The sequence below is a fragment of the Balaenoptera physalus genome (assembly GCF_965194825.1).
Source record: "Balaenoptera physalus genome assembly, chromosome: 1".
Taxonomy (NCBI): Eukaryota; Metazoa; Chordata; class Mammalia; order Artiodactyla; family Balaenopteridae; genus Balaenoptera; species Balaenoptera physalus.
Window position 1 is genome coordinate 23,155,125 of NC_138882.1, and position 26,997 is coordinate 23,182,121.

A 26,997-nucleotide genomic window follows, 5' to 3' on the forward strand; every position below is an offset into this window, starting at 1 on the left:
AATGGATTTTATTTGACCATACAACTCCTCTAATTTCAAATGAATTCTCCTAAATCAGAAGGAAGAAGTTCTTCTAAAAATAGAGTTGCCATATAATCCAGCAATCCCACCCCTGGGCATATATTCAGAAAAAAACTCTAGTTCGAAAAGATATATATACCCCAATGTTCACAGCAGCACTATTTACAACAATCAAGACATGGATGCAACCTAAATGTCCATCAACAGATGAATGGATAAAGAAGATGTAGTATATATATATAATGGAACACTACTCAGCCATAAAAAAGAATGAAATAATGCCATTTGCAGCAACATGGATACACCTAGAGATTATCGTACTAAGTGAAGTTAAGTCAGACAAAGACAAATACCATATATTTCTTATATATAGAATCTAAAATATTATACAAATGAACTTATTTACAAAACAGAAACAGACTCACAGACATAGAAAACAAACTTACGGCTACCAAAGGGGCTATAAGGGGGAAAGATAAATTAGGAGTTTGGGATTGCAGATACAAACTACTATATATAAAATAAACAACAAGGTCCTACTGTGTAGCACAGGGAACTATATTTAGTATCTTATAATAAACCATAATGGAAAAGAAAATGAAAAAGAATATATATACATACATATATATATCTGAATCACTTTGCTGAACACCAGAAACTAACACAACATTGTAAATCAACTATACTTAAATTAAAAAAACAAAATTTAAGGAAGGAAGAAGTTCTTTGGTACAGCTCTGAACTGTGACTAGAATGAGAACCAGAAAGGACTGAGCCCCCAATAAACATAACGAAACACTGGTTTCAAATTTACCTGCAAAGAGTAAGCAAAGGTGGTAAAATAAAGATTTAATCTTTAATTATTATAGCTGCAAGGATAAAAATGTGGCCAAATTTAAGGACAGGCCAAACAATTTTCAAACTTTGCATGACATTTTTGTAGCCATCTGTAATAAAATTACTTGAACATTAAACATAGAAGCTTTTCAAAATTACAGCAAGCAAATACAAACAAGTTTCTAGAAAACTGAAGTGATCTTTTTAGAGGTAAAGAAAGTAAAAGAGTGACAAATGACGAGCTATCCCAGGTCAATATATAAAAACCAATTGATGCTGTGACCACCTAGAGGGGTGGGATAAGAAGGGTGGGAGGGAGACGCAAGAGGGAGGAGATATGGGGATATATGTATATGTATAGCTGATTCACTTTGTTATAAAGCAGAAACTATTAAACTACTAGAAAAAAAGCAAAGGAGAACATTTTTGCAAACTTAGAATAGTCAAGATTTCTTATGACAGAAGCACACAAATTATAAAAAAAAGAAAAAAGATAAATTGAACTTCATCTAAATCAAAAACTTCTGCTCTTCAAAAGATGCCTTTAGAAAATAAAAAAGTCAACAACAGGTTAGGAGAAAATACCCTCAATATGCATATCTGATAAAAGGCTTCTATCTAAGATAGACTAAGAATTTGTACAACTTAATAATAAGGAAACAACTCAATTTTTTAAGAGCAAAAGATGAGGACACAAAATAAGATATCCAAATGACCAATAAGCATATGAAAAAATGCTCAACATTTTAGTCATTAGGGAAACACACATTTAGACCACAAAAGGATACTATTCCACATCCAGTAGAATGGCTAAAATTAAAAGACTGAAAATATTCAAGTGTTGGTGAGACTGTGAGCCAACTAGAACTCTCATAAAATACAAAACGGTATTACAGCCACTTTGGAAAGAAGGTTGGCAGTTCTCTATAAAGTTAAACATAAATTCACCATAAGACCCACCAATTCCTCTCCTGGTTATATTTTTCTTTAATTTGTATTTATTTATTTATTTGGCTGCATCGGGTCTTAGTTGCGGCACGTGGGATTTTTTAGTTGTGGCATGTGAACTCTTAGTTGCAGCATGTGGGATCTAGTTCCCTGACCAGGGATCGAACTGGGGACCCCTGCATTGGGAGCATGGTCTTAGCCACTGGACCACCAAGGAAGTCCCCTCTCTTGGTTATTTACTCAAAAGAAATAAAAACACATGTTCCCCCCCCCCCCCCCCAAAAAAAACCCACACACACATTCAGAGCACCATTATCCATAAAAGCCAAAAACTGGAAACAACTGAAGTGTCCACCAACAGGGAGGGGAAAGGATAAGCAAATTGTGGTATATTCATATAATGGGAAACTACTCAGCAAGAGGATGGATCAAGCTAGTGAAAAACAGAGCAAAGTGGATGAGTCTCTAAAACAATACACTGAGCAAAAGAAGCGAGACAAATGAGTATATATTGTATGACTGCATGTATGACTGCATTTACATAAAGTTCTAAAACAGGCAAAGTTAGAGCATGATGACAGAAGTCAGATGAGGGGTTACCTAGAGCAGCATTTAGAAAGGGACTGACAACTACAAAAGAACACAAGGGACTTTCTGAAGTGATTAAAATGTTCTCTATATTGATTGTAGTGCTGGTTACATTTGCCAAAACTTACAGAACTGTATTTGTGCATTACACAGGTAAATTAAATTTCAATTAAAAAAAGTAAGGTTACAGGATGAGAGTGCCAAATGTGGAGCTATGTCAGTATGTCCTAATTCTTGAAAAGCCTCAAAACTTGGCTGTAGATAAGAAACAATCTCAATTAAAAAAGATTTTCTTTAATGACTAAATCTTTGGGAGGACACTTATATCAGTACTCTCTTGTTGATCAGAATGAAAACTTCCAGTAAGATTAACTGTAAAACTGTTTCTGATTTTAATTAATAAGATTATCTTATTCAAAGATATTCAATAAAATAAAAACATTTCCTCTAGTATACAAAAATGCCTGAGAGGTCAAAGCAGACTTTCATTTCTCCAAATATGGTAGAAGACCCAGTCCAAGTTCAGCAGACTTGACTTTACTCTAGCAGAAAAAGAAGTAAGTCATCGGCCTAAAAGATACCACCACCAGCCCAAACCCCTTAATTGATTATTTTAGTTAAAAGTGATAAGATGGTCAACTAACTTAGAGCATTTACACCAAGACCGGAGGCACTGGAACAAAGCAACCCATCGCATATATTGGGTTGGCCAAAAAAGTTCGTTCGGGTTTTTCTGTAAGATGTTATGGAAAAACCTGAACGAACTTTTTTGGCCAACCCAGTAAGTGTTTGAACTTGGACTTAAGTGTTTTCAATGAGTAATCATAAACACTGAGCCTGGGGTAATAAATGGCAAACGATTTAAAGGAATTTTTAGTATAGTCAATAAACAGGATCTCGTGGCTAAGGCACATTCTAGGAGTTCAGAAACACAAGATATCCAAGTGAACAAAACTTATCACAACAGTTTTCAATTTATGCATTTCTCAGGGTTGGATATTTTGTTGCTCTCTTTGTAAGTGTCATAGTAACCTAACTTCACTTAATAGCAAACATTTAACTTATTACAAACAGAATACCTCAACACAGTAAGAAATAAATATGGGAAAATCTGGTATTTTTTGTAAGAACAAGTCACAATGATTTTTAACCCTTCTCTGACCTTATGGTGAAGGTATTTTTAGTCTCCTAAAACTACGGGTAAGTCCATAGTGCGTAGTCTGGGCAGCTTAGGTTGAAGAAGATAAGAAATTATTTGTTTAAAAGGGTGAAGCAGGTCCAATAATACTTGAATGAGACTGATTAAAAATTCTGAGCTTGTGGAAACAGACAGAAGAGGTCATTTTCTCTTTGTGTTTAGTCTCTAAAAACATTCAACATTACAGTCTCTCAAGAACACTCTCACAGAGGCAACTATTTTGCTTGTTTTCATGAGTTCACATACCTACTACTCTCAATTCTAGTCGCTTTTTTCTTATACCTTTAAGAGCATTGCTTACCTCTTTTGATACAGATGACTTTACTTTCTTGAAAGCTTCTTCAAAGTGCTTCTGACTAACCTTGAGTTCACCTGTGGAGCAAATGCATAAATATACATATCTGGGTACAGTATGCTAATTGTGATTTACAACTTAATTTCTCTTGAGAGACTTCTAAGCATTCAAGGGGAACACTGAGGAAATCAATGATGACACTGGTTCTACTCTTTTTCAGAACAATATTCAAGCCAGATATATTCTGCTCAAGAGTTTTTAGACACTTTTTAATTTTAATTTAATTTACATATACCTGACCACATTTAATTTTACATAAACGTGTAATGTTTATAATATCCTATATTAAAAAGTGTAATCTTTTTATTTGTAATCTTTTTTTCCCCAGCAATCAAAACAGTTTATTGTGGAACAAATTATACCAAAAAGTACTTTGTCTAGACTTAATTAGAGAAAGATTCTTATCCTTTAAAGAAAACAGTTCATGTGTTTTGTTACTTTGTTTTTCTCCCCAGCTTTATTGAGATATTGTTGGCATATAACACATTTAAGTTTAAGGAGTACAACGTGATGATATTATGGGTGAATATATTGCAAAATAGTTATCACAGTAGGGTTAGTTAACACCTCTATCCCTTCAGGATAGTTTTTTTATTTTTGTGGTGATAATTTTTAAGATCTACTTTCTGAACAACTTTCAAGTACAGCTGACCCTTGAACAATGCCAGGGTTAGGAGTGGTGACCCTCAGTCAAAAATCTGCATATAATGTTAAAGTTGGCCCTCCGAATCTGCGGTTCCATTATCTGCGGATTCAACTGAGTGTGGATTGTGTAGTGTTATACTACATATTTACTGAAAAGAATCCACGTGTAAGTGGATCTGCACAGTTCAAACCCATGTTGTTCAAGGGTTAACTGTATATAACATAGTATTGCTAATTAGTACACTGGATCCCCAGAACTTATTCATCTTGTAGCAGGAAGTTTGTAACCTTTGACCAGTATCTCCCCATTTTCCCTACCTTCTGCTCCTCAGATTTTAATGCAGTACCACCCAAAGAAAACTATCACTTATAAACAGATAACCCTTTGTTATCTTTGTACTGTTTACTTTAACTAAATGGCAATGTTCATGAAGAAGAACCAGAACTGTTCTCTTTCAGGATAATTCAAATAAATTTAACTAAGAATGGAAAGTAGAATTCCATAGTATTCAAGAGGGCATACACGTAATTAGATGTTATGGAATTATATCATAATACATAATATATATAGGTCATATCACAACACTGGAATAGAAGGGTGTTTTAATTTCTTATAAGGTTATGCCATCACATAGTAAGAGAAATTTAATAACTAAATGTTAAATAAGGCTTGGTTTACAATTTTAGTATGACAACTTAAGTGATGACAATTTATACTTAAAATAGTAAATTTTATACAGATATTAAGGTAGTGTATTTACCTAAAAGTAAAATACAATGTGTTGCTGAACAAGTCAAATGGAATTTGAATGCCATTACTGATTTCAGGTTCTGTTAAGATATCAATGAAAAGTCCCTGAAGGACAGGCAGCTGCAAATGCAAACTGTAGCAAAGCAGGGATGTCAGAATTTGTTACACGTTTATAAAGTAACATCCAATCAGAATTATTATTATTAAAAAAAAAACACATTTATTTATTTATTTGGCTGTGCCAGGTTTCAGTTGTGGCATGCAGGATCTTCGTTGCCATGTGTGGGATCTTCGTTGTGGCATGCGGGATCTTTAGTTGCGGCATGCGGAATCTAGTTCCCTGACCAGGGATCAAACCTGGGCCCCATGCATTGGGAGCATGGAGTCTTAACCACTGGACCACCAGGGAAGTCCCCAATCAGAATTATTAGTAGCAGCCAATACATATACAGAGGCCTGCTAATTTTTAGTGACAAATCCAAAGATAGTCATCAGATTCAGCTCTCAGGTGGCATACTACCACATAATGATTTCTTATAAGACATACTAATTTTGCTAATTATATCCCACCCACTTCCAAAACGAACTTAAAATAGCTTACAATAAAATAAGTTCAGATAACTGAATCTTAAATTAAACAACCAAAAAAATGAGGGACTTCACAATCAAGATACGTGTGTTGACAAATCTAAGCTAAGCATATGCTGCTGCAACTGCAAAGAAAAGTTAGCTCCAAGATTCCTGGTAGCCAAAGAAAAAAGGGAAAAGAATAAAACAAATAAATATGAATAAAGAAAGACATCTTCTGGGAAATCTACTGAATAAAAGGAGATCAACCTAGACTTGAACTTCAGATGAAAGTACAGGTTTTGAGGACAAGGCAGGTCTTTTGAAGAAGGTATTCGACAGTACTGTAAGGAAGACGGCCACTCACTGCAACTGATCAAACAACTGTCCCAGGAACCAAGCAAAGTAGAGGTTATTTCTGTACTTGGCATGGTTGGCCTGCAGGTCACAAATGAATTGTTCTGTAACCCAAATAATACAATCAAAGACACTGTCAAATGCGAAGAACAATGCAAAGCTGTTGACATGGCCCCAAAGGAAAATGTAAGTATATGGAAAGTTATTTCAATTTTTACTTCTTGTTTGTGTGTTTTCTAAGCTCTTCAATTTAGGCTACATTTTAACAGGAAAGTAGGTATCACCTTAGAAAAAGAATGAGAAAGTTTTCCAGCATTGATAAATAGACCAAACTCATGATGAAGACAGTAAATGGACCTACTTGCCTAACTCTAAACGTTTGTATATGATGATAAGGAAAGACAGAAAACATTTTATTAGGCACCAAATAACTTTGCTATTATTGTAGTTGTCAGCCACAGAGGTTATGTAATATTCCAGAACAGCTGCTAAAGGTCTCATCAGAAAAATGTCAGTTTTAATATCACAGATGATAGATGCTAGGAAATGGACATTTTCCAGGTTAACAGTGATTTTAGGTATCCAGAGTCATAATTAACTAGGACTGAGAGATTCTGTAGAGAATTGTACCTTTTTCACTTCCACTCTTCTGTCTTGCCATTTCCTGCCTCAAGGCACAGATAGAAGCCTCCCGTACCAAAGCAGAGAGATCTGCACCCCTGTAATAAAAGAACCGTTCTTATTCATTTATTCTTAGACACTGCAAGAGCCCAGAAAAAATACTGACAGCAATTTCTTTTTAAGTCACATATTAAACAATCAGGAAAGACACTAACCAATAAAGGTGGGATAAACTGATCATGGTCAGTAGGAAAGAGCTTTTAGTTTTCACCTAAAATATTTCTAACTTTCAGAAGAAAGGAAATTATGAAGGAAACAATGCAATGAATCATAAATATTCCCATGCTAATCACTATAGATACTAATGATAATATAAAACGTCTAAAACAACCAGTCAGTAGAAAGCAACTTATACATTATTTATTGTAAAATTTTCATTCACAAGGCCCATGCTAAAGTGCTAACTGGCCCATTACCAGTATACACCATTAGTATATTACCTAATGTCTAAACTAAGCTTATATAAAAAATCATTTATGACCCCAGTTCAAAAAAGGAAAATACAAAGGCTAAAAAGTCTTTGATGCACTTGATTCAAGCTCAACCTGAATGGATACATCACAAATTACTTAAAATATGACAAGAACTAACAAGCCTTCATTTAATGGTTCTGTGTAATATGCTGAGTCAGCATGGCTCTTGAGTTCAATGAAAGACATTGGGGCTGACTGGTGTTTCAATACATTACATCTTTAACAGGATTCTTACAGATGCTTTGAGAAAGATTTTGAATTGGGGGATTAAAAACCTCGTTTCTAGACAAACATTTAACATATAATGTGACAATCCACATAACTAATAAAATTAAAGACCCACAGAGTTTAAATTATTAACTGAATCCAATCTTTCTGTTGGTTATGTGTTAGGTTTGTAACATTATTTAATAATCACACACATTAACCAATAATGTAACAAGTAGCTGAAGACTGTAGTATTATACTGCCTTTCAAACCGTGAAGACAATGGCATTAAAACTCAAAACATACAACATTCAACTTTAACCCTAAGCCACATTAACTGACTCCTTACATGGTATAATCCAGAAGATTTGGCCCAGGGTAAGTTCTGCCATCAAAACTGCCTCTGCTACCAACCGAAAATCTTTTCAGATTTTAGCACTCAAACATGTAAACTGCTCACTTAAGTCTTACTTTCTTTAGCAGTAAGTTCATTAATTATAGACTGGCATGCATTTGATTCCCAATGAGGGGAAGAGAGACATTCTCCTTAAAGGTAAGGTAGGGCTTTTACATACGCCCCTCACCATCACGGCCTGGGGGACCATTTCCCTTTCACTGAGACAGTCACTGCTTTCTTAAGTGAGCCAAGAGTCCTGACCAGAGTGCGGCAAATCTCTCAGGCGCGTTGGGGTTGAGGTGGCAGAACAAAGATCAAGACTCAGATCCCTAGATGTTCATATATGAAAAAACTGGACATTAAACTTTGGATCCCGGCCACATGCCCTAAAAATGACCAGCATGGTTTCAAGTGCAATCATCTTAATAAGAGACGGTTATGTGGGCTTCCCTGGTGGCACAGTGGTTAAGAATCTGCCTGCCAATGCAGGGGACACGGGTCCGAGCCCTGGTCCAGGAAGATCCCACATGCCGCGGAGCAACTAAGTCCGTGCGCCACAACTACTGAGCCTGCGCTCTACAGCCCGTGCACCACAACTACTGAGCCCGTGCGCCACAATTACTGAGCCCGCGTGCCTACAGCCCGTGCTCCGCAACAAGAGAAGCCACCGCAATGAGAAGCCCGCGCACCGCAAGGAAGAGCAGCCCCTGCTCGCCACAACTAGAGAAAGCCCGCGCGCAGCAACGAAGACCCAACACAGCCAAAAATGAATGAATAAATAAATAAATAAATTTATTATTTTTTTTTTAAAAAAAGAGAGACGGTTATGTGAAATTCTTCAACCAGAACTGGAAAGAACCGAGTGCCTATATCAGTACCAGTGGCTATGATCCTTGGATATAAATTTACACTGCTGAATAATAGACTCCTGAAGACCTCAAAGATTAAAACACTGCTTTCCTTGACTGACTTAGCTTCAGAAAGCACATTATTTGCCCTTGACCTAGAGGAATATCATGAACACCCTAGTATATTGTGGACAATCAACAGGGTTTTTTAAATAAGCCAGAGGGAGAGATGTCCCCTGTTAGTCCAATGTGAATTTCATTTTCCTCCCTGTGAACCAAAATTAGGAGAGTTAACAAATTTACTTAAAAACACATGTAGGAAACAACAAAAACAACAACCACCACACACATATGAAAGCTGAAGGCAGAAATATTTGACCTCCTGCTTTTACTACAGGCTGTGTGAATATTAACAGGTGTGCTGTGAAAAATACATTCTGAGGCTTGAAAAACTTGTAGATTATTTTCTTTTAAATGCTGAAGCACCTCGATAATTTGGCAGCTGGTAATGAAATGTCTGCTTTAATATTCTGGAACGACAGAGACAATTTGTGAAAGGCAGTGATGGTGGTCAGGGTAGCTGAGTACCAAGAGTGAACATATGAGAGGATTCCCCTTACTCCTGGGAACTCCTCAGAGCCTCGAAATGGGTAGTACCTTCTCTAAGAAGGAAGAAGGAGGAAAAGCCAGACGCTGGGTGCTTTACAGGATTCCTAATTTAATCCTCCCAACATCATTCTCCCTCATTTTGCACATGAGAAAACTGAGCCTCAGAGAGTTAACTGATTGGAGATGGAGATACTCACGTATAGCAATCACAGCGAAGGTCACCAGCAACTGCTTCCAAATTTACATCTGCATCCAGTGGGGGTTTGGTGCCATTCTGAGTAAGAGAGAAAAATCCACTTTCATTGAGGCTTTAAAGATCTGTATTTTCCCACATAATAGGTTCTAAATAAAGAGTAATGGCTGCTTGACTAAATGAATATAATTGACTCCCAGACTAGTGTTACAGATTTTTACAAATTTCAATTTTGAGAAATGAGGTTAAGAAGTAGATCCCAAACTTGGGAAAGCTGAAGGCAAACAATTTATGCTGGTGAAGTCTGAAGAATCTGTAAGTACTATAGCAAAAACAAAACACCAAGAACAAAACCCACCACCCTCAATCTTTCCAAAGGTGAAGAATCACACTTCCTTTCCCTGATATGGCAAGTACATAAGCAGTGATTAGTTTTGATGTGCATATGTGCTTAGTTTTGGTGTGAGGCTGGCTAGGAAGGGAGAAATAACATTGAACGTGGCCAAGAGAGAACAATCAGCAAACTGCTCTACATAAAAAAGCCAAAAGCCCTCTGTGCTCAATGTGTTCTTTCCTAACCCTTTATCTAAATCTCAACCCTGACTTTGGTGCCAATTCCCCTTCAGCTCATACTAAGAGATGCTAGAAAGGACAAGTATCAGAACAGCCTTAGAATTCCAACACCACTTAACACAGTACCTTGCATGCATATAGTACATATTTAATAACATTTTTAGTGACTTAAACTGCAGAGGCAAACAAAACAGTTCTTAGTGACTTAAAGTACAGGACATTGTTAAGATGGTAGGTTTGTGAGTATTTGCTTTATTATTCTGATTTATTCTGATTCATAACTTAAATCTACATTGCATATTGTCTTTCTTTGGTAGCAAATACTACATGGAAATAAACAGTTTAAGAAGAAACACACAGGAAAAAAGTAAATAAACATATGTCATTAAGCCTCAAGTGTAAATATTAGCTCGGCAGGTGCTCCAAGCAGAGGGTCAGACGACCCAGCACCTTGAGCTATCACCTGCTTCTGGTCCATGCTCAGAGGGTGTCCTCTCATGTCCTCCCAGCTGGGCATGTTTAAGAATTTAATCAACTGTACATCTGCTAGCTGCTATTATTTGATAAAATGCAAATGTTCATCTAACACAGGTTCAAGAAACAGTTATGTTTCCCATTCAATCCACTTTGACCTGCGAAATAAACATGGGAAAATAAACTCTCTGTGTGACCTCAGGAAACAATCTTTGTGCTTTTTTCTTTTCTCCCTCTGGCTGTGTGTAAAACTGGACGGTCAGACTGCGTGATCCGTAAGTTTCCTTCAATCTCCTCAGTTAACCTTGTGCGGATAGAGGTGGGCAGTGCCTGAAGGAAGCAGGAGGCCAGCTTCTGTGGCTCTGGTAATGTTCTCTCTTTTACTGTGGTAAAATTTACGTAACAAAATTTATCATTTTAACCTTTTAAAAATGTATAGTTTAGTGGCATTAATTACATTCACGTTACTGTGCAACCATCAATCTCTAAAACATAACCAGCCACCTTCCCAAAATGGAACTTTGTGTTAAGGGACCACCCTCCCCTCCCCTACTCCCCGCCCCCTGCCAGCCCCTGGCAGCCACCATTCTACTTTCTGTCTCCATGAAATTAACTGCTAATATTCTTTCTTGAAGGTTTTGTTTATAAAAACGCATGAAGTTGGACATTTAATGATATGTCTACTTTTCTGTACGTGCATTATACTTTAATAAAAAGCTCTAAAAGTGGAAATAACACTGAACCAGGAATTTAAAAACTTGAGTTCTGAAGTTCAAATCTGCAACTGAATGGACATTTGGTAAGGCCCCAAATCTTTATTGCGTATTTTCGTAATTAAAAAAACCCAGCATCTTTTTTTTTAATTTAAAAAAATTTTTATTTTTGGCCATGCATCTTGTGGGATCTTAGTTCCCTGACCAGGGATTGAACCCGGCTTCACAGCACTGAGTCCTAACCACTGGACCACCAGGGAATTCCCCCCAAAACCCAGTATCTTATCTCCAGATAAGCAGAGATAATTTATTTGGGAGGGGAAGGGGAAGTCTTGTTTAAATAGTGATGATGAACAGGTAATAAGGATTTATCATGATGGAGAATAGAAATGTTTGGACTTTCCAAGCTATGTCGGAAGTGGGAAAGCCTGAGGACACTGCCCTGTTGAGTCCCTCAATCTACCAGTAGCAGGAGGTAGGGGGTGGGGCAAGAGGCTACCTCATTAGGCATGAGCCCTTTTGAGATTCTTTAATGTTCTTAAGAAACTATTAGGGCTTCTCTGGTGGCACAGTGGTTAAGAATCCGCCTGCCAATGCAGGGGACACAGGTTCGAGCCCTGGCCTGGGAAGATGTCACATGCATGGGGCAACTAAGCCCGTGTGCAACAACTACTGAGCCTGTGCTCTAGAGCCCATGAGCCACAACTACTGAGCCCATGCGCCACAAGTACTGAAGCTCACGCGCCTAGAGCCCGTGCTCCACAACAAGAGAAGCCAACGCAATGAGAAAGGAAAGAAGGAGGGAAGGAAGGAAGGAAGGAAGGAAGAAACTATCAACCCTACCTTGACGGTCACCCAGCACATGGATGTTCCCTGTGCTACTAGAGAATTTTACCTCAAACTATCTACTGTCCTGTTTTTTTTTTTTTTTTTAATTTATTTTTGGCTGTGTTGGGTCTTCGTTGCTGCGTGCGGGCTTTCTCTAGTTGTGGCAAGAGGGGGCTTCTCTTGTTGCTGAGCACAAGCTCTATGCATGCGGGCTTCAGTAGTTGAAGCACTCGGGCTCAGTAGTTGCAACTCTCGGGCCCTAGAGCGTGTGGGCTTCAGTAGTTGTGGCATGTGGGCTCAGTAGTGTGGCTTGTGGGCTCTAGAGCGCAGGCTCAGTAGTTGTGGCACAAAGGCTTAGTTGCTCTGCGGCATGTGGGATCTTGCCGGACCAGGGATTGAACCCGTGCCCCTGCACCGGCAGGTGGATTCTTAACCACTGTGCTACCAAGGAAGTCCCTACTGTCCTGTTTTAAGCAAAAGCTCAATCATAAGAAACTGATTCATGGAGGATGGCCTGATGATAATTCTTTTATACTTCTCAATATCTAAATTCTATTCTTGGGTCAAGCCGGACTTTCATAAAGGCTCACACATCCTCAAAGTGCATTTCTTTGACCTTTCATGAAGTTGTTTTTAATGAACTGGCTTTTAGTTATGTCCGCAGCTTACATTAGGAGAACCACCAGCTTCAGTCCTGAAAGGCTTATTATTGTGTTTATGATAGGGATATTGGTAAAAACGTCTATCACAACTGAGTGTCTTCTTTATGAGAACCCAGAGGAGAAATTTTTCTCACAACTGCATACAGGGAGCAATTGCCAACTTGCCATATTTAGGGCACTCTTTAAGTTAAATCTTTTGAGAAAGCTCAATATATAAAGGAACACAATAAACAAATGCTTATCTAAAAGTAATATTTTAGAAAAATAATTCTTAGAAATTTAGATTCTCAGAAATTTTCTAATTCTTAGGAGATTAATTTTTTAGAAAAATAAACCCCCAAAATACTATCAATTGAAAGAAAGTAACAAACTGCCTTTTTTTGGGGTGTGTGGCCTACATAGGATACTTCCAAAAGTTTCAATAGCAACATCACTTTCTTTTTTTTTTTTAAAAGATTTATTGATTGATTGATGGCTATGTTGGGTCTTCGTTTCTGTGCTAGGGCGTTCTCTAGTTGTGGCAAGCGGGGGCCACTCTTCATTGCGGTGCGCGGGCCTCTCACTATCGCGGCCTCTCTTGTTGCAGAGCGCAGGCTCCAGACGCGCAGGCTCAGTAGTTGTGGCTCGCGGGCCTAGTTGCTCCGCGGCATGTGGGATCCTCCCAGACCAGGGCTCAAACCCGTGTCCCCTGCATTAGCAGGCAGATTCTCAACCACTGCGCCACCAGGGAAGCCCCAACATTACTTTCCAATTAGTAGAAATAAGGGCTGAGGAATCTCTGTATAATTAAAATCTAATTATTCTTAACTGAAATGTGGCAGTAAGAATGTGACCTGCAGTAAGAAGTAAAATGGCAGGTGAATTCTATGCATTGTCAAGTGGGAGCAATGAGAAAATTTTAAATGGCATATTACAAAGCTTATAAAACCAAGTATATAAATAGTTTAGAGAATCATTTATTAAAATATTTATATATATTAAATATTTAGAACTTTTTATACTAACTTTGTTTTCTTCACTACTGGTTTTATTATCTCTTAATAAAGCTCTAATGGATATCTCAAATAATTTCATAACTAGAGAAAGCCGAACCAAAAGAATTATTAGAAAAAGGAAAATAGTCTCTTAAGAAGTTACAGCCCACAAATATAATATGATTCTACTCATATGAGGTACCCAGAGTAGTCAAATTCATAGAGACAGAAAGTAGAATGGCGGTTGCCAGGGCTGGAGGGAGGGTGGAATGGGGAGTTACTGTTTAACGGGTACAGATTTTCAGGCTGCAAAATGAAGAGTTCTGGAGATGGACAGTGGTGATGACTGCACACAACAATGTGAATGCACTAATGTCAAAGAACTGTCCACTTAAAAATGGTTAAAATGGTAAATTTAAGTTAGACATATCCTACCGTGATTTATTTATTTATCTTTTTAATTTATTTTTTAAAAACTTATTTTCTTTCTTTCTTTCTTTATTTTTGGCTGCGTTGGGTCTTTGTTGCTGTGCGCGGGCTTTCTCTAGTTGTGGCGAGCGGGGGCTACTCTTTGTTGTGGTGCGCGGGCTTCTCATTGTGGTGGCTTCTCTTGTTGCGAAGCACGGGCTCTAGGCGCGTGGGCTTCAGTAGTTGTGGCTCGTGGGCTCTAGAGCGCAGGCTTAGCAGTTGTGGCTGAGTTGCTCCGTGGCATGTGGGATCTTTCTGGACCAGGGCTCGAACCCGTGTCCCCTGCATTGGCAGGTGGATTCTTTTTTTTTTTTTAACAGATTTTTTTTTTAACACTATTTTTTTATTTATTTATTTTATTCATTTATGGCTGTGTTGGGTCTTCGTTTCTGTGCGAGGGCTTTCTCTAGTTGTGGCAAGTGGGGGCCACTCTTCATTGCGGTGCACGGGCCTCCCACTATCGCGACCTCTCTTGTTGCGGAGCACAGGCTCCAGACGCACAGGCTCAGTAATTGTGGCTCACGGGCCTAGCTGCTCCGCAGCATGTGGGATCTTCCCAGACCAGGGCTCGAACCCGTGTCCCCTGCATTGGCAGGCAGATTCTCAACCACTGCGCCACCAGGGACGCCCCAAGCAGGTGGATTCTTAACCGCTGCGCCACCAGGGAAGTCCTCTTACCATAATTTAAAAAAAAGGGAAGTTATGACCCATTTACACTGCTATTCTGATGTTTAATCCTATAATTCTGATTAAGCATTATACGTTATGGAAAACTCAGGTTCAAAAAGTAATTCAAGATGTGCTACAACTTTTATGTTATTTCAATAATTACATCCATATTGAGTCACAGAAATCTATTCTTATAGCACATAACAGAGTCTGCAATCAGCAATGATTTTTATTCATATAGTTGAGTGGAAAACAAATAAAGCGGAAAATTAACATAATCGTACCACCATAACATGGTAACTGTTACTTTGCAATTTCTTGCCAGTCTTTGAACATATACATAGAAACACATATCTCTAAATGCAAATCAAAACTACAATGAGGTACCACCACACAATGGTCAGAATGGCCATCACTAAAAAGGCTACAAATAACAAATACTGGAGAGGGTGTGGAGAAAAGGGAACCCTCCTACACTTTTGGTGGGAATGTTAAATTGGTGCAGCCACTATGGAAAACAGTATGGAGGTTCCTCAAAAAATTAAAAATGGTGTTGCCATATGATCCAGCAATCCCACTCCTGGGCATATATCCAGATAAAACTCTAATTCAAAGATACATGCAGCCCTACATTCATAGCAGCACTGTTCACAATAACCAAGACATGGAAACAACCTACATGTCCATTGACAAATCAATGGATAAAGAAGATGTGGTACATATATACAACAGAATACTACTCAGCCATAAAAAAGAATGAAATAATGCCATCTGCAGCAACATGGATGGACCCAGAGATTATCATACTACGTGAAGTCAGAAAAAGAAAGATAAATACCATATGATATCACTTGTATATGGAATCTAAAATATGACACAAATGAACTTATCTACGAAACAGAAACAGACTCACAGACACAGAGAATAGACCTGTGGTTGCCAAGGGGGGGTGGGGGAGTGATGGATTGGGAGTTTGGGATTAGCAGATGCAAACTATTATATACAGAATGGATAAACAACAAGGTCCTACTGTATAGCACAGGGAATTATATTCAATATCCTGTGATAAACCATAATGGAAAAGAATATGATAAAGAATATATATATATATATATTCTTTTATATATATAAAAAACTGAATCACTTTGTTGTATAGCAGAAATTAACACAACATTGTAAATCAACTATATTTCTTCAATAAAAGAAAAAAGAAAAAAACACACATCTTTGTATCCTGTTTTTGTGAGATAAAGTTTGCTCATCAGTAAAATGGAAATAATATTCATTTGAATATTTAAATATTCAATTGAAACAGTTCAAAAGGCAGTTGCAAGGATTAAGCATATTCATATTTGTAAAGTACCTAGAACACAGTAAGTGCTTAATAAATATCACTTTTTATTATATCAGATATTCTTATCTTAGTTCATGAAAATTTAACGGATATGTTTCTTGGTGAGATGTTACATGTTTTAGTCTTACGGGGCACATTTTAAAAAACATATTGAGAATTTTGGGTCTCTTAGTGGAATTTTTATCACTATTTTAAAGACTGCATATTACCTCAAAGCACTTGGCAGACATCAAATAACCTTTCTGACTTTCTGAGATAAGGGTAAGTTTTAATGACATTTATAGGAAGAAACAGAAATTAAGAAAAAAAAGTTCTACTTGTCCAAGGGGTTTTCAGTGATAAACCTCTTATTACCACATCATTACCAGAAACACCAAATAGAATATATAAAAAAAGTAGTATGTCATTGCTTGTTTTTCTCTTAAGAAACTCAGACTCCAAAAGATACTGAGAAGTTGCTCTGACCCACAGATCTTTAGATTTTTAGGACCAAGACTAAAGAATTTTATTCTAATCTCCCCAAAATATTTCAAGTATTAATTGGAAAAAGAGGAAATAGTATATATAAAACAATCTGGGGAATTTAAGTAAAAAGCCTGCAAACTTTGAAATAGAAAGGTTTATTAAACATTAAAAAGGCCAATTTTTCTCACTTCTGTCTGAGTCTTTATAAAGACTGCCATGGGCAGGAGGTCTGCCTTGTGGACTCTGCCCTGAAACTAGAGATCCTGCTTCCTCTCCCTCTACCCTGCTTTAGCTTTAGCCATCAACAAAGATCTTTAAGCAAAAACATTCAAGGCCTCTGGAGGGAAAAAGATAAGGATGTGAAATGCAGTGCAAGCAGCTCTCCTCAGAGGGCAACAGAAAGTGCACCGTCACTCAGGCCAGTGCGGGTCCCTTCCTCTGGAGCGGGTCTGAGAACACGACACGCCCATAACCGTTGCAAAAATACAGTCTAAGAATAAACAGCCAAAAGCCCTCCTTTGCTTTTAGCATAGACAGATGCTGAGAACTGACTATATAACAGTCTAAACCACAATCTCACAAAAGTTGCTTTTAAAGTCAAATAGATTTTTATCAAAATGTCTTTTTCTGGTTTCTTTTCTTTCTATAGTCACAACTTTGTGCACGGAGGCTGCCCAAAGGGCCTTTCTATCTAATTCTAGGCCCTTCCTCCTTAACCTCAACATTTATGTTTTTGTTTAAAAAAAAAACCCACAAAACATTCTCCGTACCCCTCCCCCGGCTATATGCATATATGCTCATGATAGAAAATTTGGAAATATAAAGCCACTGAGACAGAGACAAGCAGGCCCTGACATCCAGCAAGTGGGCCTTGGTGTTGCTACGAGCTGACTGGGCCCTCACAGCTAGGCAGTGGTGCTCTCCTGTTGAACATAAACAATTTCACAGAACATCAACATCAGAGAAGGCCACTCCGTGACCAGGATGGATCAAGAGAAAAACAAGATTCCTGCATAATCATGTCTGAACACAGATAAAACGTGAACACTGTCCAAACCACAGAATGGTCAAACATTGCCTGTCCCGGCTAGTGTAAATGACAGCTGCTTCTTTACCAATCACAGCCTTAGCCTTGGTCTAGTCTTCCTTCTTGGTAAGATTTATTAAGACCCTCAATCACAGAATAATGCCTGGTTTTTGAAAGCAATTCAGAGCAAAGCCCCTTAAACTCTTCCCAAACCTAACACAAACACAAATCACTGAAGTCCTTTCTAACATCCTCTTACTGAGTCGCCCCACAGTTCTCTGTGGTGCGGGTCCTCCCTCACTTCAAAGAGAAACAAGCCCTGCTTGTTCAACTCCACGTGTGTTCCTGGTCTCTGACTGGAGGGCCCTGAGAAGGCAGAAGAAGTAACCTGTAAGCCCATCCCCAAGAGGCAAGCACTGTTCATATTTTGCTATGTTTTCTTCTTGACTTTTTTCTTTATATTTCTTTATGTAGTTGAAATCTCTAGGTTACTCAGTTGCCTTCATTTTTCTCCCTTTCTCAGGAATGAATTAATATGCCTGTTGTTGTTTTAGAAACATTCATATTATCTTTTCTTCTAGAAGAAAAGCTCCTTATAAGTAAGGACTATGTCTTATGTGTCTTAGTCTCCCCACAGTATACACACAACCAGGGATATATTTAGTTTACAATAAATACTTGTTGACTGACTAGAAGATCATTCATTTAGGTTAATATTCTAGTATTTTATTTTCCTAATAATTTTATCTTTGAAGTGGGGCCTTTACCCCTGAGTCCAAGAGCTAACAATTTTAGCAAATAGCGCTGAAATTCTAGATGAAGGAAGTGTAAACTTGTTCCATGGTGCTGAGTACCATACAGTAGATGACATACGTCTGGAAGAATGAGCCAATCATTCTTCTGGGTCCAAATCTGTAAGGCCCTCAACACCAAATACCTCATGAATTATTACTCCCATCTTTGCCTTTAATTAGTGATCTCCCACAGGCAAGTGTGAAGGTATCATCATTATATCATTATAAGAAATTTACAGAAACAAATTAGGATTGTATAAATGTGCCTGTGTGTGTATACATACATACACACATATGTTAACCAAAGCAATCAAGACAATATGGTACTGGCACCAAAACAGAAACATAGATCCATGGAACAGGATAGAAAGCCCAGAGATAAACCCACTTACCTATGGTCATCTAATCTATGACAAAGGAGGCAAGAATATACAATGGAGAAGACAGTCTCTTCAATAAGTGGTCCTGGGAAAACTTGACAGCTACATGTAAAAGAATGAAATCAGAACACTCCCTAACACCATACACAAAAATAAACTCAAAATGGATTAAAGACCTAAATGCAAGGCTGGACACTATAAAACTCGTAGAGGAAAACATAGGCAGAACACTCTTTGACATAAATTGCAGCAAGATCTTTTTTGATCCACCTCCTAGAGTAATGGAAATAAAAACAAAAATAAACAAATCTAACTAAACATAAAAGCTTTTGCACAGCAAAGGAAACCGTAAACAAAACAAAAAGACAACCCTCAGAATGGGAGAAAATATTTGCAAATGAAGCAACCGACAAGGGATTAATCTCCAAAATATACAGACAGCTCATGAAGCTCAATATCAAAAAAACAAAAAACCCAAACAAAAAATGGGCAGAAGATCTATATAGACATTAACCAAAGCAAACAAAAATGCCTTGATGCATTCATTATCAAACTTGATTGATACAAAGAAACAAGTACATATAACTAAAGAAGGGGTTCTTAACTTTGGCATTATTGATATTTTGAGTTGGAAAATTCTTTGTTGTGGGGCTGTTTTGTATGCTGTAGCATGTCCAGTAGCACCATCACTCCCCTGCCTTGGTGATAAACAAATGTCCCGAGACATTGCCCTTGGGGTGAGATGGGTTGCTGGTCACGGTAAAACTGCCCTAGGTTGAGAGCCACTGAACTAAAGCAATGTGTTTTCATGGCTTTGACCACCAGCTATGTGCTGATGACAGGCGAAACCATAACCCAGCCAGAGGACTCCTCTGAACTCCCAACCACAGGACTAACATCCTGCTACACGTCTCCCCTTGGATAGTGCCCAAGCACCTGAAACTCAAATAACATCTCCTCCTCATTCCTAAATCTCCTATGCTGACAGACACCACCATCTATTCAGCTGCTCAAGCTGAGAAATCATCTTCCTTTCTCTTTACACCCCTAACTCTATAGTTAATCCAATGTCCTATTAATTAAAATCTTTAAATAGTCCCCACACCTATGTCCTCTTTGCTGTTCCCCTGATACTGCCTTAGTTCCGGCATGCCTCATTTTACAACCTTTACTTTCACCTTCCTCCAAGCTGGCTTCCACACTGCTGTCAGTGGGGTCTTGTTAACCCCCAGAGCTGGTTATCCTCCTGTTCCCCCTCCTGCGGGAGACAGTTATGAACACTGCTCTGTGCACTTTTAAGTAAGGGTGGCCCAGTGAAGTAGGAACACAGAATCTTCTGTTGCCAACACAGAAGGAAAATACTAAAAAAAAAAGTTAAGTTTAAAAATTTACCAGTGGCAACCAAATAAAGAAAGGGGGTAAACCTTATGTTGTAAATGTTGAAAAGTGGGTTCCAAGGAAAGAGATCATTCTGGAGTGGCTAGTAATTAGGCCTCCATTCCTGGGAAGCAGCATTGAGGAAAGAAGCTAACAAAATCTTATGAATGTCCATTAAGATTCCAATCCGGAGAGAAGCAGTTTTTGGAGCAGATATCCCTGGGAAAAGCTAAACACAAACCTTCAGATATACTATCAGGGGATTTCAGCAGAATCAGGAAGAACCGCCAAGGTATGCCATTCCCCAGGAGCTGCACAGCACTGGGGGCACAAGCACATAGGAATGAGACATGCTCTGCATGAAGAGAGCAGGTCCAGGCATCAGGCATTTCACAGGGTCTCTTTCAGAAGAGAATAAGTTCAGGCTTCCTTATAATGGTCAAATCAGTAACAGCTTAGCTCTCTTTCCCACCCCCAGGCTATAAAAATGTGGACAGAAAGCAATTAACCAGACCTCAAATTGTAATGTGTGAAGTGTAGGAAAACTAGTTCCAGGTAGAGTGAGAGGGTGATGAGAGAACTCATTCATTCTACACCGGGACAAAGAGAAGGTATGGATGAAGTAACAATCAAGTTCATTTCATGAACTTGGGAGTTCCAATGAAAGGAAGGAAAAAAGGAAAAAAAGAGAAGACTTCAAGTTTAATCACAGTGAGTGCAGTAGAAAAAGACAAATTAAAGCAAGTAGACAGGGGCTTCCCTGGTGGCGCAGTGGTTAAGAGTCCGCCTGCCAATGCGGGGGACATGGGTTCAAGCCCTGGTCCGGGAAGATCCCACATGCCACGGAGCAGCTGAGCCCTTGCACCACAACTACTGAGCCTGCACTCTAGAGCCCGTGAGCCACAACTACTGAGCCCATGTGCCACAACTACTGAAGCCCATGCACCTGGAGCCCGTGCTCCACGGCGGGAGAGGCCACCGCAATGAGAAGCCTGCGCACCACAACGAAGAGTAGCCCCAGCTCGCCGCAACTGGAGAAAGCCTGTGCGCAGCGGCGAAGACCCAACGCAGCCAATAATAAAATTAAATAAATAAATTAATTAAAAAAGTAAATAAATAAAAAATAAAGCAAGTAGACAAAAGATACAGAAGACAAAGGGTATCTAATATAAGAATAATCAGTGACCTTGAAGAAATAAATCCAACAAATGATACAGAAAAAGTATTCATACATACAACACAGAAACATTTCCCTGGAATGAAGGAAGAATTGCACCTACAAAATAAAAAGGCACACCAGACTTTAGTTCTTCACTACTCAAAATAAAACCCCACTATCACCACCACCAGAAACAGCAACAACAAAAAACTGACAGGGACATATCTTATTTCAGTTATTAAACTTCAAAGATAAAGAATTTTTCAGGGATCCAAGCAGAAAAAGCAAGTCACCTACCAAAGAGAAAACAAAGATCAGACTGACCTCAGACATTTTACAAACACATTCAATGCCCAAAATCATGCTGCAATTTCTACAAAGACCAGAAAGACTGTGCGACCAGGGAAAAATTATATCATTTAATATATCATTTAAGTATAAAGCTAATATATCATTTAATTATAAAGACAACAGGCAGACATTCTTAATCATGAAAAGAACTTGAGGAATACAGTTGAATAAACTATTAATAAATGGAATAAACCTGATGATGAAATACAGTCAACCAAATGACAAAATGAAATAAACTAGAAAACATAAAAGCTGTGGCAAAAGTGCTGGTTGTGAGTACTCTATGTATTTAAATGTGAAACTAAGAATATGACTATAGAACAGAACGTAAACTTGATGACACTGGGCAAATAAAAAATATACAGGGAACAAAAGCTGGTAAGTGGAAAAAGAGAAATACAAGAATGCTAATTATCTAACTTTCAGAGCAGAAATTAAACTGATGCCATCTAAAATGAAACGTGTACTTGGAAGTTTAATAATTCCTTTAGTTTTGTTTTCTGTTAAATTTCAAATAAATTTAACTTTATTTAAATAATGTGTTAAACTTATTCCCCTTCCTCCTTCTCATTCACTCAACCATCCACCCATCCAACAACCCATTCTGCATAAAGATGTTTGGAATGATGTCTGCACTAAATGTTAACGCAGATTATTTTGCAGTAGTTCAATTTAGGGTGATCTGCTTTCTTCTTTGTATTCTGTATGCACTGCTTATGATTTTTATAAAAAGAGCAAAGTCAATACTGTACAGCCATCTTAAAAGTTGGCACATACCAACATGGAGGACAGAATTCAACGTTGTGGCTTCAAAACTCAATTTTTCTCTGGATATTTAAAATGGGCCTATATCTATTTACTTTTCATCTCCAAAAGCTTCTATTCCATTTCAAATACGCTCTGAGAACAATTCCTTTAAAGTAACAAAGATCTTACAGGCTGGGCAAATATTTAAAGCTACAGAAAAGACAGTGATTAGGCACCCTAAATGATCAGTTATCTGTATTTAAAATGCAAGAGGGCTTCCCTGGTGGCGCAGTGGTTGAGAATCTGCCTGCCAATGCAGGGGACACGGGTTCGAGCCCTGGTCCGGGAAGATCCCACATGCCGCGGAGCAAGTGGGCCCGTGAGCCACAACTACTGAGCCTGCGCGTCTGGAGCCTGTGCTCCGCAACAAGAGAGGCCGCGATAGTGAGAGGCCCGCGCACCGCGATGAGGAGCGGCCCCCGCTCGCCGCAGCTGGAGAAAGCCCTCGCACAGAGACGAAGACCCAACACAGCCATAAATAAATAAATAAAAAATTTAAAAAATAAAATAAAAAAATAAAATAAAATGCAAGAAACATACACAAAAATATACCATTTCCTTTACTCACTTTTGTGATAGTTTTTAAGATGGCGAGACGATCTGCTGGGGGTGGCAAACCCACAAAGAGTGTTTTGTCCAGGCGGCCTGGGCGCAGGATTGCAGGGTCAATGATATCTAGAGACAAAGGGAGGAAAAAGGCTTAAATAAATGAAACAGAATCTTTTACAAAATATAATTAACATGAGAGATAGGAAGAGTACATTTTTAAGAGAAAAAGTTGATAATTTAGACTTTTTTACAGTTAAAAGATTCTGCTCATCCTTAAGAAAGTGAAGTCCACCCACTTCCTTCCTGCCCCAAACCTGCTTTTCCTTCAGGATTCTCAATCTCAGATGATGACCCCCACCTGCCCCCCCAAATACCAGGCAGGTTTCTCCCTTCCCTCTAACTGGAGATACAGTCTATCAATTCTATTGAGTCCGGCTCCCATTACCTAGACCCTAAGTCAAGGCCAAATGTAATGCCCCCCTAACTGGTCCTATTTCTAAACTTCCCCTCTCTGGGACCCCTTAGAATGATGCCAAGGTTATCTTCCTAAAATACATATTCAATTCTCTCAACTTCTGCTTCCCACTACAGATTGAAGCCTAACACTTGCACCCTCATGTGTCTGACAAGCTTAAGGGTCACCTGACTCCACAGGGCAAAGGTTCTCAAAATTCTGGTCTCAGGAAACCTTTGCACTTTATCATACAGCATATCCTATCGGCTTTCTTTTACTCAACATACTTATTTTGAGATTCACCTAGGTTGTTATTTGTATTAGTACTTAATTCTTTTTTATTGCTGAGCAGCATTCCATTGTATGGGTATGCCACATTTGTTTTTTAGTTCTTCTGTTGACAAACATTTGGTTTGTTTCTAGTTTTGAACTACTACAAATAGAGTTGCTATGAACGCTCAAGTACAAGTCTTTGTATATGCTTTCATCTCTCTTTAGTAAATACCTAAGTGTGGGATGCAAAGCAGTACGGCTATAACACCCTGTAGGTGCACATTTAACTTTTAAAAATCAACAAACTGTTTTCCAAATGAGTTGTACCATTTTACATTCCCAACAGCAGTAGTATATGACAGTTCAAGATCCTCCATATCCTTGTCAATACTTAGTATAGTCTTTTGTTGTTGTTGCTGCATTATGATTTAATCTAATGGCACAAAAATTTGAAATTACACCTCCTCTAGATTTCTAAGAGCAAGGTTATGCATGCCTCCATATTCAATTCTCACTGTTACATTTGAACCATATAGTGAATTTTACATCATGATGGATCAACTTAGGATTCCCATGAAACACCTCAAATTATATAAAATGGAAGCAATTTTTAAAGTTTTGTGCAAAGCTTTCATGCTAACGATAAAAGCCTTTTTTTTTTAAGGGAAACTTTGGATTATAGTGTATCAGGTGGCTCTACCTTAAAATGTTGATCACTGAATATCATGGACTTTGAACTGGCTTCTACTCCTAAAAATGTATCATCACTTAGGTGGACAACCAAAAACTCCCTTCACTTCAAAAGCCGCAACTGTGTTTCTTACAAAATAAGATTTGTGTAACTAACTGCCTTCTATGGGACAAGAACTTTGGTAATGGTGGGTTCAACTATTACACAATTATGCTAATATTTTATTTTCAGAAGTACTTTACAAGAAAATATAAGTATGGCTTCCAATAGGAATGTTATACCTGGACTTGGTACCAAGCTCAAATTTTAGTTTTGCAAGGAAAAACAGGCTTTCAGGTTAAACAACAATTTGTAACCAAAACTTTAATCCCAAGGATTCTCACAAAACATATAACAAATGACAGCATGAAAAAAAATCTTGCACAGCAACTCAAAGTTCAGCTCTACAATGTACCCTTAAACTGGCAGGACACTGGTATTTTAGTCTCAAATTTCCAAATAAATAATGTTACAAAGAGCTATGTATTCATATACAGCAATCACAGAAGGAACTTCTGACCTAAAGCAAAGGGAAACTAATTTCTTGAAGCTTCTTCGATTCTACACCAACTGGACAACCTCTTGTCCAGTGTGAACACTAAGTGGAATTTTTAAACCTCTAATCTAGTTTAAGGGTGCAGCTTTAATTTTTACCTGCTGGCTTGTGTTCACAGCAGGTTTTAAAGACTGCTTGCTTAACTACAGCTGCATACCATATCCCAGCTATGGAAAAAGTCTTTTCAATTTTTGCCAGTTTTGTTTCCATAATATTAAACATTATACTTTAGCTGGGCAGGAGTTGGAGATTTATGATCAGTCTATGCAAGACTAAAATTCAAAGCAAATTCAATTTTGCTTAAGGGAACATTGTAAAGTAACAATTCTTGATATTATATGCCTCATATCGTCCATTTCAAACCATAGAGAATTACACCTTTATGCGTCACTGTGCCAACAGACAGACAAATGTGAACAGCTAAAACATCTTAAAAATGCACCAAGCTTGGACTTCCCTGGTGGCGCAGTGTTAAGAATCCGCCTGCCAACGCAGGGGACACGGGTTCGAGCCCTGGTCTGGGAAGATCCCACATGCCGCGGAGCAACTAAGCCCGTGTGCCACAACTACTGAGCCTGCGCTCTAGAGCCCGCGAGCCACAACTACTGAGCCTGCATGCCACAACTACTGAAGCCTGCGCGCCTAGAGCCCGTGCTCTGCAAAACAGAAGCCACCGCAATAAGTCCGCACACCACAACGAAGAGTAGCCCCCACTTGCCGCAGCTAGAGAAAGCCTGTGTGCAGCAACGAAGACCCAATGAAGCCAAAAATAAATAAATAAATAAATTTATTAAAAAAGAAATGCACCAAGCTTATGAATTCTCAAACAAAACTTGAATTTTCTGTACATACTCCTGTCAAATGAAGTTATTTCCTGTACACCACTCCTCCTCTTGCAAACCGGTCTTCTATTTCCTTTCATTTGACCTAGATCGGCTACGAGACCTAGAGAAAGTTCGGGACGGCTTGTGATCTCTCTCCCAGGACGGCAATTTCTCTCTCTTCTCCTATCTCTAGAAAGGGACCTGCTCCAGCTGTAGGAGAAGGTTCTCTGTCTTGGAGATCTGTGGCTCTGCAGCGAGGGAGGCCTCCTCCTTCAATAATCATCTTGAGGGACTTCCCTGGTGGCGCAGCGGTTAAGAATCCACCTGCCAATGCAGGGGACACAGGTTCGAGCCCTGGTCCGGGAGGATCCCACATGCCACAGAGCAACTAAGCCCATGCAGCACAACTACTGAGCCTGCACTCTATAGAGCCCATGAGCCACAAATACTGAGCCCACGTGCCACAACTACTGAAGCCCTCGCGCCTAGAGCCTGTGCTCCACAGCAAGAGAAGCCGCCGCAATGAGAAGCCTGAGCACCGCAACAAAGAGTAGCCCCCGCTCACCCCAACTAGAGAAAGCCCGCGTTCAGCAACGAAGACCCAATGCAGCCAAAAATAAATAAATAAATAAATACATAAAAATAATCATCATCTTGAGGGTGACGACCCCAAGAAGGAGGTGGGCCAAGATTTCGACTTCTCTTTTCACCATTCAACAGGTCCACTCTTACTCGGCAGCCACACAGTGTTCTCCCATCCAGCTCTGCCTCTCTGGGATCTTCAAATTCAACAAAAGCAAAGCCAGGAGGGTTTCTAGCAACCCACACACTTTGGATGGATCCACAATAGCCAAAAGCTTG

At 38.8% G+C, this 26,997-nt stretch overlaps 1 protein-coding gene across 9 annotated transcripts in view; it reads right to left on the reverse strand.

Annotated features, from left to right (window-relative positions):
- The window catches only part of NVL (nuclear VCP like), a 106,172-nt gene that overhangs the window by 10,998 nt on the left and 68,177 nt on the right, over positions 1-26,997 (reverse strand). For 7 of the 9 annotated variants that reach the window (XM_082426373.1, XM_082426371.1, XM_082426374.1 and 4 more), the window contains 4 exons: positions 23,319-23,425; positions 9,680-9,756; positions 6,898-6,986; positions 3,894-3,964 (listed from right to left, as the gene is read on the reverse strand). In XM_082426373.1, coding sequence (XP_082282499.1) covers positions 3,894-3,964; positions 6,898-6,986; positions 9,680-9,756; positions 23,319-23,425 — 344 coding nt within the window. Of the gene's footprint in view, positions 1-3,893; positions 3,965-6,897; positions 6,987-9,679; positions 9,757-15,012; positions 22,966-23,286; positions 23,426-26,997 lie in introns of those variants that run through there. The other 2 variants (XM_082426375.1, XM_082426376.1) reach the window with 2 other exon arrangements.